Source organism: Sardina pilchardus, chromosome 2 (assembly GCF_963854185.1).
Source record: "Sardina pilchardus chromosome 2, fSarPil1.1, whole genome shotgun sequence".
In the NCBI taxonomy this organism is placed as follows: Eukaryota; Metazoa; Chordata; class Actinopteri; order Clupeiformes; family Clupeidae; genus Sardina; species Sardina pilchardus.
Genome location: NC_084995.1, coordinates 38,698,135 through 38,710,150, shown reverse-complemented (window position 1 = coordinate 38,710,150; position 12,016 = coordinate 38,698,135). Strand labels below are relative to the sequence as shown.

Here is a 12,016-nt window from a genome sequence, read left to right as displayed (position 1 = left end):
CACTATGGATGTCACCTCATGCAAGATGCCTGAGAGCATTGAATGGCTGGGAAGTATGGCGAGTCATCCCTATCAGAGTAAACCTGATCTCTGTCCACACAAACTCAAGTACCTTTTCCAGACTAAAGAGGGCAGCTCAGCTGTCACTGGGGGCATAGTGCACGATCCACACTACAATAGCATCCACAATGTTATCCACCCAAGAGAATAAGACTCTTATGAACACAAATGTAGGGGTGGGGCTGTGCCACAGAACAAGTGCAAATCGTAGTGTAGTGCCAAAGACTAAACCATGTTTAGAAGTGTTAGCATGCTGAGATACAAACCTGTTGTGTTGTTATTTTTAGGCCTCTATTCATTGGCATTTAGGTCACCCAGCTGTTTACTATGACAAGTGCAGATTTCAGAGTCACTGTCCAGCATCTAATTATATTGGACTACAATGAGGGGTACAATTATTTTATCCTGAGTATTACATTTGCCCATGAGTTTGCAGTTTCTATGCAAAACTAAAACAACAATTTGAAGGGTAAAAAGTAATTGACTACACACCAAAGCAAAACAAACATTCCGACAAGGAGACGATACACAAACAAAACGAATATGTTCATAAACTTCTCAGACACAAATACAAGAGTTTCACATAATTAAGCGCTTCACATCTCATGTTCCTTGTTAGACTATCACTTTATACAGTGAGTTGTGTGGAAAAGTGGAAGGTGAATAACATATAAAACAGGCATAGGTTCAGTAGGACATCCTGTACAGAGTGCTTCAGTCTCCACACCACGGGGGAAGGCAAAAGGAATCGAATGAGCTCTCTCTCATGACTCCCTGGATGATGTCATGGAGTAATTGGGTCAATCATTTCTCCCGTCTTCCACAGTCCGGCGCGAAGGCACGAGCACAAACGGCACAAATGGAAAGAATTCTCCCTCGGCACACGGGGGGCTCGTGTGCCAAACTGTCTATGAACGGAAACGGTTTACACAAGCAACCAGCGGCCGGCAGGGAAAACGGGGGTTTGACGTATGTAGCATCACAGCGCGGCCATCTCGTCTGAACATGCACAAAGGCTCTTTGTTTCAGCAACGTCAGCCAGATGCAGCTTGCTGTCCAAAAGCAGTGGGAGGAGGCTGTCTTACTGGAACTCATTCTGAATTTATATTAAAAAAATAAAAAAAACCTCAGCCTTTTACAGTCAATCTGATGGCATAGTCTGCAGAGCAATGTCAGTGGGTGTTATGACTTAATACTAGTCCTATGGCTTATTTTGTGAATCTTTAGCAGAATTAAAACACATTGACTTCATAATTAAACACATTGAGTTCAATCGCTTTACAAAATGGTCACATGTGGTCAGACACTTTGTGTGAAACATTTGCAATTGATTGAAAACTGACACTATGTAATGTCACGAGTATATTACACAATAACATTAATGAATACAATAAAAAAAAAAAAAAAAATGCCCTATGGGACTTAACTAGAAATCAATACCTTCTGTCAATTACAAAACAGCCTGCTGTCCAAAAAATCCATTTATCTTTGCCTTAAAAACGTCAGCAGTGGTGTTGGTGGATGAACATGACGTATCCTTTTCAAAGAGGTGTGGCATGGTTAGGTCAAAGATTATACAGGACACAGATTTTGTAGAGAAGTTGTGTAACAAAAAAGTATTTGGGAGACATACAAGTTGCTTTCATGTAAGATAAACACGAGTTTCTACAAAATGTGACTTTTAGGAAATATTTTAATAATTTAGACCATGAAACAATATAGATCTGTCTATACAAATAAATATATAAAATTTATAAATACAACCTGAAACTGGTCACAGATTACATTTGGAAGGTGGATTCCACAGAATGTCTTCTTGTAATACAACATAACAATGATGATTTCTGTTATGGTTACACAATAACAGGAACACAGACTCACAAACACACACAAAAACATGTGGAACAGACAGAAAGTAGACCTGCAAGCATTACTTTAAGAAATAAGATGATCCCAAGCTTGATGGCAGGCCCTCATCAAACATGGTGGAGTAGGAGTTTTTGAGGAAATCCACATAGTTCTGAATGCTTTGCTTGTGGCTTTCTGACTGATCCAGGCTCAGCTGCAGATCTTTGAGGCGTACTTCAAACTGCTTCTCACTCTGTGTATTAGGGGAGATACATAAAAGTTAATTGCTAATATACACTCCACATATTTATGCTTTATTTATACTATTGTAAAAGTGATGGTCTGCACACTGCAATGGCTCCAAAAATAGTTCTTTATTATTTAAAAAGGCAACGCTTCGATCAACAGATCTTCGTCAGTTGATCGAAACGTTGCCTTTTTAAATAATAAAGAACTATTTTTGGAGCCATTGCAGTGTGCAGACCATCACTTTTACTTTGACACGTTTTTGTCTGGCACCTGTTTAAGAAAAATGTGTGGATGTGCGCACCCGTCTCTCTAAATCTTATTTATACTATTGGAAAACCAACTGTATAGTGCTACAGTATCTACACTGCATTATATATCTTGTCCTGTCTATGCACCACCTGTCTATACAGTATATCTTTTTTGCAATTCTGGTTAGACACAAACTACATTTTGTTGTCTTTGTACTTGTACTCTGCACAATGACAATAAAGTTGAATCTATTCCAGTCTAATCTTATCTAAAGATGAACTGGGTGTTAAAAATGAATTTCCTTTCCAAGGCTCCCATAAGAAAGAACTGTTCCATTCACTAAACCGCAAAGCGATAACACTGCCAAACAAAGACTAACAGATAAGGGCATAATGAAAACAAAAACAAACAAACAAACAGATTTATGCAGGCTGCAACAAAAATCACATACCGATATCTTGCTTTGCTTGAGCTGCTTCAGCTCGTTCTCCTTCCTGTTTTTCTCGGCTTCCAGCTCCTGGATCCGGGCCTGCAGATTTACCTCTCGGGTCGAGGTCTTCTCCTTCACCTTGGACACCTTCACACAAGGATAAGGGCCTAAAGTTAATTTTTAAAAATGGGTGGGGAGGGGGGGGATTAATACAGTTTGGGGTGACTAATTGCTAAACTTTGGATAGGGAGAGGGAGGGAGAGGGAGGGAGAGGGAGGGAGAGAGAGAGATACAGAGAGAGAAAGCACCTGCAAAGTGGTTCTGTGCGCATGTGTGTGTCTCTGCATGGTGTTACGTTCAATTCAAGTCAGAAGTTGGTCCATCTGGTCAATAGTCTCGCATTCACGCTGTTCCATTATTATGATTAATGATATCAGACAGCACTGTAAACTGTGTGCAAGAACTTCTTACATCATGATAAAGTTGCTAGAGTTGCGGGACTTGAATAAATTATGCGCAATACCCGAAATTTAGGCCCTGAAGAGGCAAAGAGAGGCCCGATACACAGCACCCATGCTCCTCTCAAACCTCTCTCCACTCTCTACATTCTTCAACACAGGTGGGTTCAAATCTTGGCACGCCTCACGTGCATCCTATCAGAGATATTGTCATGTCATGAGACTATTTTTGGGGACTATTTTATGAAACGTCCAATCTTGGCCCTCTCGAGCTCTTTGAAAAGGACCAGAGGGATGACCCGTGCCCACATCTGCTCCCCAGGTCAGAGAGGGGCCTACCTGCAGGCGGACGTCGGTGAGGGCGGTCTCCAGCTGGCGGCTGAGAGCCTGGCACTCTGCCGAGCGCTGCTCCAGCTGCCGGCTGCTGTAGTGCAGGGCTTCCTCCTGGGCCCCGAGCCTGTGCACCAGCTCCCTGTTCTCAGCATGGGCCTCCTCCATACGCCTGGACCACACAGCAACACACACACACACACACACACACACGCACACACACATACACACACACGATGGTTGGAGCGTCATGGTAGCCCACTGCTCTGGTTACTGGGCCATTTGTGTGTGTCTGTGTGTGTGTGTGTGTGTGTGTGTGTGTGTGTACTGTATCAGTCAATATCAGGACAAAATGTTCTTAAGCTAGTGTTCAGAAGGCCTCACACCAGATCACGCCTCCTGGCCTGGCAATAACACAATAACCCTCTGCTCGTGAGGGAACACGAGGAGCGGGTGATTGATTTCCAGTGATTAAAATGTGTTTTAAAAATAGTAGTTCTTGATTGGAAACCCACTTCTGAAGCGATTCCACTTTCTCCTGGAGCTGACTGTTTGCTTCATTAATTGAATCCTTCATCTCCACCGAGGACCTCAGTTTCTCCAGCTGTCGCTCGGCCTACAAAACAAATATTTGAGAATGATCACGCAGAAAATCATGAGGTCAGTGGATGAGTATGGGGATTCAGCACACACACAAACACACACACACACACACACACACAAATGCACACACACACACACACACACACACACAAATGCACGCACACACACACACACACACACACACACACATACACACACACACACGCACACATGCATACTCACACAAACACACACACACACACACACACAAATGCACGCACACACACACGCACACACACATACACACGCACACATGCATACTCACACAAACACACACACACACACACACAAATGCACGCACACACACACACACACGCACACACACATACACACGCACACACGCGTACTCACACAAACACACACGCACACACACATACACACGCACACACGCGTACTCACACAAACACACACACGATATGAAAGAAAAACTGAGAAGTGAAAAGTGTGGACTCGGTTTCGCTAATAGGACAACACTCAACCACAACACACAACCTGAACTCTCAGATGGTGAGGAAGGAACAAGGACACCACAGCACAGCACTGCCAAACACAGCGAGCCTACGCAGTGACGCCACAGCAAGCTGGCGCCTTCGAAACAGCCTGCGAGGAGCACAGCCGCACGCAGGGGCGCGTCAAACAGAGTTTGACTGCCACCTTGTGGCCAAAGTCAACGCAACAACAACAACCACAACCACAACAACCACAACGGAAAAAATGACTACGCAGAAGATTGCCATGCGGTCGGATTGACATCTAGACGAACGCGGAGCGCACCTTAGCCTCGTGCTGGCGGAAGGCCTCGGCCCGCTCCGCGTACTTCCTCTCGGAGCGCTGCAGGTTGTCCTGACTGTCCAGCAGGTGCTGCTCACTAGCACTCAGGAGCTCAGGGCAGGCCTCGAGCTCCAGCACTCTGGCCTCAAGCTGCTCCCTCGCCTGGGGCCAAATACACACACAGGGCATGGTGGTGTGTGTGTGTGCGTGTGTGAGAGTTTTGAATGTGTGTGTGTGTGTGTGTGTGTGTGTGTGTGTGTGTGTGTGTAGGTGTATGTGTACATGTGCGTGTGTACATGTGTGTTAGAGTGTGTGTGTGTGTGTGTGTGTGTGTGTGTGTATGTGTGTGTGTGTGTGTGTGTGTGTGTGTGTGTGTGTGTGTGTGTGTGTGTGTGAGGGGAGGTGGTAATGGTTGTGGTTTGTGAGGTCAGGTCAGACAGGAATCACATAAATGCGAGCTAACTGGATATGCTGCAACAGCTCTGTGTGCGCCTACATTCTCTGCCCCTTTTTGTCCATGTACCTAGCAAATACGACTAAATCCAATCCTACGCACAAAACTTGTTCTGAGAATATCTCAGCTAAATGTTCCTGTACTTTTATCAATTCTTTATTCTATTCTGACTTTACCAAGGAATGCCTATCAAATGATTAGAGATATTAATGTACACGGGATTAAGACCAACTGTCTTCTTTGCGTCCAGTGTGATTGTGGGTGAGCCCACTATGTGAAAAGGACTGAGTAAAGCTTGAAGAAATTAAAATGTTAATAACAATATTTCCTCAGATCTCAATAGAACACACAAAGATAACACGCTACATTTTAAAAATGGTTCACTGTTAAATTTAATTATTGTATTGTTTTTATTTGTATGTCGCTTTAGACAAAGGCATCTGCTAAATAGCACAACCATTTTGGATGCATGGTTTTATGTTTATCATACTGATTAAGGTGACCAGTTCAAATGTACTGTTACCTTGGCAACCTCAGCATGTCTTCCGTCTATGGTATTCTCTTTCTCCTTTAAGAGACTTTCCAGCTTTATCCTCAAGTCTGTGACCTCGGTTTGTAACTCAGCTATCTGAAAGAGACCAGACCAAGACAGTGTTATCACAATGACAATGAAACATCAAAAATGGTGTCTTTTTTCCTTAGTGAAGAGTAAACCACACAGCAGGTGCTATGCTTGCATGCATGCGTCTGCTATCCTTTATAGAGTAAATGTTCGCAAAACCTAACAAGTGAACAACACGCAATGGAGGACAACACACGTAGGCAGTAAAAGACCAGATGTCATGACCCAGATGTGCACCTGAATTTGGTACTGCTCGAGCTGGCTTTTCTTCTCTTCAGATCGTGTGCTGTGATCCTGGTATACGGTTAAAGAGTGCTCCAACTTATACTCAAACTCCGAAATCGAGGCCTTCACATGAAAGATAAAAAGCAGACAAACCATTGACTGACACACATGCGCAAAAATATTCACCAAAACACACCTAGAAAAACAAACAGTAATAGAACATAGAATCCTCCACTACACTCCACCAAATATCTCACCTTGAGAGTCGCATTCTCCAGGCCAAGCTCGCTGTTCTCAGTGTTCAGGGCCTCAACCTTCTTGAGCAGAACTGCATTGGCAGCACTTGCTGCATCCTTCTCCTTCAGCAGCTCGTCAGTCAGGCTTGTGATTTGACTTCGAAAAACAAAACAAAGAGACACATCTCCGTCACCTCAGTGCACCACCACTGCGCTGGAGAAGCTTGCTTACCGTAATTTCCCAACTGGTTAATACACGGGGACAGTTAATATGGTATTAATATGGTTGTGTTTCTATTAACTTGCATAAAACACTGTCCTGCGGCTTATACACAATGCGGCTAATACACAGGAAATGACTGCAAGTAGCCCTCAACGAGCCCTGTTGAATAAAGTAGCGGATGGACACTCACTCGCGCAGAATGGTGATCTCTGTGTCCAGATGCACCTTCTCCTCGGCGATCTGCTCGTGCTGGGTCTTCCACATGTCTTTCTCAGCGCGCGTCTCTGCCAGACTCACGTCCTTCCAAATGGACACATCATAGTTTAACACCACACCATTAGGATACTCAGAAATTAGGATACTTAGGAAATGAGGATATTTTGACCATCATTGAAACCCTAGCTAGCACTCAGAGCCACACTACTAAATTGTGCTTCCGTGTTCTAAATGGACTTTGCGGTTAGTTAATGGCGCTCTTTAGTCTGGTTTTCACCATACTAGGCTCAATCTTTTAAGATTGAACATTAGTCTGGGGAGGCTGCGCTTTGTTTCTACTGCACTTCGCGTCGCTTGAGTTTCGTTATCTGGCCGTTTCTGATTGGAGCCAAAGGTTCTGGTAGTAAACAGAAGAAATACTGTAGATCTGCTGGTTTCCAGTCTGAGCTGCCGGGCGAAATTCAAATTCCCTGGAAGCTCAGGCACAATTCACCCAGCCTGGGTGCTCTTAGCAATGTTATGCGGTTTATAAGCTGAAACAATTTTTGTCACATACAGCAAACATCTCCTCCGCAAACTTCTCCTGTAGACAGCCTAGGCTCCAAAAATGGCAACAAAAACAACCAGGTCCAGTCTGGACCATGAAACATAACTCATTTTTCCAGTCAATCACCAATGAGATGCACGTTTAAGTCAGTTTCAATGGGAGGGCTGTTTTGTTTGAATCGTCAACAGAGGTGAAGATAACCTTTAAAGGTTCACTATGCAGGTTTAGACAAATTGCAAAGACAAACTGTAGAGCTCCCTCTAGAGCTGTGATATATTTAAATTTTACTCTGCTATTGAAAATAGCAAACTTCGCTTGACTTATGTACACACTGAAAATGCTTTTGCTGTGGAGGTGAAGGATTAAAAACAGGCAAAAATTCCAAAGAGCTTTATCTACAGACAAGGTAATGTTTCACGATTCTCGCGGGATTTGTTGGGCCACTTACATGGCTGGTTTCCTCAGTAGCGCCTCGCTACATCTATGCTGTATAGCTACGCTATGTGAACGATTCACCAATTACAAGTTGGTTTATCATCAAATTGGCTTCGTAAATTCTACACAAAGCCAGTTCAGCGAGACAGATTCAGAGCCCAGGCACCCTCCCCTTGTCCAAGTCAAGTGTCGAACCTTCTCTCTCAGCTGCTCGTAGCCTTTCTCCACGGCCGTCTCAAACCTCTCGGCCCTCTGCTTCTGAGCTCGGGTGGCCCTCTTCAGGGCGTCCTTCTCCTGTGCCGCCTTCTCCAAGACGGCATTGATCTGACCCTTCATGTCGTCAATTTCTAACTTCTGTTCGGTGACGGTCCTCTCCAAACCCTAGGAGGGTGCAGAGAGACACATTACATTTCCCTGGGGTAAAGCTCGAGCCTGGCTCCACTGGTCACTGTGTGAAATGGGAGATAAAGTTATGCAGTGTGGACAGCATACCCTGAGCTGGACAGTCAGGCGGTTGTTCTCCGCCTCTTTGCTGCGGAGCTGATTCTGGAGGTGTGCGCGAGTGGACTCCACCGATCTGGACTGCTGGACCACAGACTCCACATTCTCCTGATGGGTTGCATCAAAAACTGACATATGTCATTTTTTGTTTTACTTTTGATTTACTAACATGGCTACAAGCATGTAGGAACAGCATCTCAATATGATGTTTTGGGGTCATTTTGAGAGGGTGGTAAGTGTGGTGTCTTGTGTCTTGAGCTTAACTGTGGAGGTTACACCAAGCAAACACTGATGTGTAATATATCAAACTAACAAGCTATGCATAATTCAGTGTAGAAGTATACTGTAGATATGCTTACCATTTCTTTTTTTCGTAGAGACATCAGTTCCTCTATTCTTCTCTCGCGGTCACTCAGATTAGATTTCAAATGCTACAAAGTAAAGAGGCAGTGAGGTTTTTCAGCCCACTAATAATAACAATCACAATATCCTTTTTACCTTACGGGTTATTATCCATCAAGTCACCAGTGGAAATGTAAATCTTACATTAACATCAGAAGTTATGTCAAGCAGCACATACTTCATAATGTGTTCAAAAACATGGATGCACCACATGTTTTCATTGAAATAAAAATCACACCTGATTTTCACACTCTGTCTTTGTTAGCCTCTTCAGTAACACATCAATTTGTCTGTCTGTCTCCATGCGGCATGCCTAGGACAGATCATTACAAAAAATGACAGCAAAGCTAACTGAAAGTCCTCCAAATGCACCAGTCAATCTGCAAAACACTGTTTATATTGTCATTGTCATTGTTTGTATTGTTTATCTTGTGTTAAAATTTGAGCCCACCAGCTCCCACAAGTCCACACCAGGGCAGCACCCACCTCTTGATCCTGCAGCTCTTTCAGCTGGTGGCGGACAGACTTGTTGATGCGCTTGAAGACCTCCAACTTATCTAACAAAAGGCCTTTCTGCCTGGACAAGCGTAGATCACTCGAGCACCTCGAGTCCTACGGAGAAAAGGGGAACATTGACTCTTTGGCAGACATTTGGCACACTGAGCTGTGAGTCATCTCAAACTCACAGGGTGAGAGAGAGAGAAAGAATAAATATTTAAGACAGACTACATCAGATTTTAAACACACTCTTAGAGGAAACAAATCTGAGCCAATCTTATAATTTCCGCATTCAAGACTAACTTGAGCTCTAAAAAAACCAGACAGGCCAGTCTCTTATTTTCAAAGACAACAAACCCCAAAGTCATCATCCAAGATGTCCTTAAAAGACACCAGCTGAATGGCAGCCGAGTTGGCAGCAGATTCGGCATCAATGAGAGTTTTTAGCAGAAGTCCTTTGTCCGATGAAACAAGCTCATCATAACTGTGAACAAAGAACAGGGGCCATGCTACACAAGTACTTCACTGTATGTGTAAAATGCAGTTAAACATATTACTTAAATGCACTGATTTTCACATTGACAACTCAAGTATCATACATATACAATGAGGAGGAGATTATCTGTTTAAAGGGACTCTTCACCGATTAGCATTAAGCTTTGTATCTTTAGAAAACCAGTCATGTTTTTGAATGGTCGTGCATCATTCCCTCAGTTTGCCTTGAGATGGGAGAAATACGGATTTCAATGAATAGGACTTCCTGCTTTCAATGATGTAAAATTATGATTTTTACATCATTGAAAGCAGGAAGTCCAATATTGAAATCCATATTTCTCCCATCTCAAGGCAAACTGAGGGAATGATGCACGGCCATTCAAAAACATGACTGGCTTTCTAATGATACAAAGCTTAATGCTAATCGGTGAAGTGTCCCTTTACATTCTCTGTTTACATTAAGCGGGAGTGTACTCAAGCCTAACCTGCTCTTCTTGTCCTCTGAGAGTCTGCTGTGGTAGGTTCTGCGTCCTCTGCTCCCACTGTCTGTATCTGAGGGCCCGTCCATGTCCCCTGTGCTGAGTGGGTGCTCGTCCCTGGTGGTTCTGGAGTAGAGCGATGACTCACGAAAGACTTCGTCTGTAGAAAAAGGCCTCATCCCCACATGGGCCTTCAAGAAGGCAAAGTCACCAGGCAGTTAGTAAATGTACTAAATAAAGTCATGTAAAATGTATGTTTAATGTATACCTTCCATAGGGGGTATGTTCAGATGTTTATTAACTAGTAGTTTTAAATGGAAAAAGAAAGCTGATCTGGATTAATTTGGAAAATATCTACTGTATCTCACCTCATAGCTGCTTTCTTCACCATGGTCCGTCATCATCTCTTTGGTCACACCTTCTCAAATGTACAGGTCTGGGGTGCAATGTTATCTTCGACTTCACTGAGATTTAGCTACAACATACAACGTCTCAGCATAAATGTGTTTGTGGAACAATATATGCATAGAGATTTTTTTTGCCCACGGATGATACCTTTACATATTTTTGCAAGTTCAAAGAGGTTATAATAACAGTAATAGTTGCAATTGGAATTTATGGGATGCAACATGATGTGCAATAACCTCAATTGCAATCTGCAAACGCGTGATTTCGACCTTGTAAGGGATCACAAAAGCTTACCAGCCTCTTAGAGACCAATTAGGTTTCCCAGAGCACTACCTTCAGTAAAGTTATGCTAAATTAACCCTAATTTCGAACAGTTGCATCGCAACATACCCGAAAACATAGTAGGCAAATCTCCCACTTGAAATGATCAGATCGCTTTGACAAAACTCATAAAGGAACTATCAAACTCAATGTTTGTCCTGTCAGGCTCCCTTTGGGTTTTAACAGTTAGCTGAATAGAGTTCATGTTAGCTTGACACCTAGCTTGTTAGAGCGTTCAGTGCTCCGGTGCACATGTGTTCGCTTGTCTTGACAACAGTTCGACTGAAAGACTTACATAACATTTGGAAATCAAGCTCTGATGATAGAAATGCTTTGATTATTTTTCTGTAGAGCGCAAACCCTTGGCCGATTACTTCTGTAGATGATGACCGACACACAATCCTTGATTCCTACTTCAACATCAACCCACTCTGGACAAACCTCCTCTGAGCCGGCATGTGACGTAGCTGGTTTTCACTGGTTTATTTCAAACTCTTCCTCTTCATTTCTCGGTGGTAGTTGGTTGTAAAAAACGTCACTGTGTAAATGTAAACAAGATTGGTAGCTAGGTGTTGGCAGGGACGCTCGCTCTGCGCCATGCACTCCTTTCACTTCTGTGCAATCTCCTTTTTTTTTGCACTTTCATCTTTAGTTCACCTTACTGTCTTGTAGTGGTAGGATACGGTATGGTAGCCTAATAATGACGAAAGATAGGCTAAGTGAAGCACATTTTTATTCTGCAACACATTGTAACGAGCTCATTCGGAACAATGAATCAGAAGGAATTTTGTATCACAGAATGTATCGACACACTGTAACAATGCTGCAAATAGTTAAGACCGACCATGCTACATTGCATGCTACATTGTATGGTCTGGTGTGAATGCATTTTCAGTTTGCCAAAATCGCTTCTGCAT

General features: G+C 43.3%; 1 protein-coding gene across 2 annotated transcripts; it reads right to left on the bottom strand.

The window, feature by feature from the left end:
• Window positions 1-1,735: 1,735 nt before the first annotated feature.
• Window positions 1,736-11,530, bottom strand: LOC134102723 (outer dense fiber protein 2-like). 2 transcript variants are annotated; one of them, XM_062556925.1, is made up of 18 exons: window positions 11,395-11,530; window positions 10,739-10,845; window positions 10,377-10,561; window positions 9,754-9,880; window positions 9,385-9,510; window positions 9,137-9,211; window positions 8,856-8,927; window positions 8,488-8,604; window positions 8,191-8,376; window positions 6,988-7,097; window positions 6,596-6,731; window positions 6,351-6,461; window positions 6,015-6,119; window positions 5,041-5,199; window positions 4,140-4,240; window positions 3,634-3,796; window positions 2,858-2,983; window positions 1,736-2,161 (listed from the first exon to the last, which is right to left on the bottom strand). In XM_062556925.1, exons 2-18 carry the CDS (start codon window positions 10,772-10,774, stop codon window positions 1,991-1,993), a joined length of 2,106 nt encoding a protein of 701 aa, XP_062412909.1. In that variant the 5' UTR covers window positions 10,775-10,845; window positions 11,395-11,530; the 3' UTR covers window positions 1,736-1,990. The 2 variants fall into 2 exon arrangements, with proteins under 2 accessions (XP_062412909.1, XP_062412919.1); XM_062556935.1 differs by lacking the exon at window positions 5,041-5,199.
• Between the last annotated feature and the right edge of the window lie 486 nt (window positions 11,531-12,016).

What these genes read in the sequence shown, in the direction of transcription:
- LOC134102723 (XM_062556925.1), bottom strand. Translation starts at nt 10,774, where the DNA reads ATGATGACGGACCATGGTGAAGAAAGCAGCTATGAG. An exon ending in ACGAGCAGCTGAGAGAGAAG is followed by an intron (nt 7,098 to 8,190) that starts GTTCGACACTTG and finishes TCCATTTGGAAG; the next exon opens with GACGTGAGTCTGGCAGAGAC. An exon ending in TCAAGCAAAGCAAGATATCG is followed by an intron (nt 2,162 to 2,857) that starts GTATGTGATTTT and finishes CCTAATACACAG; the next exon opens with AGTGAGAAGCAGTTTGAAGT.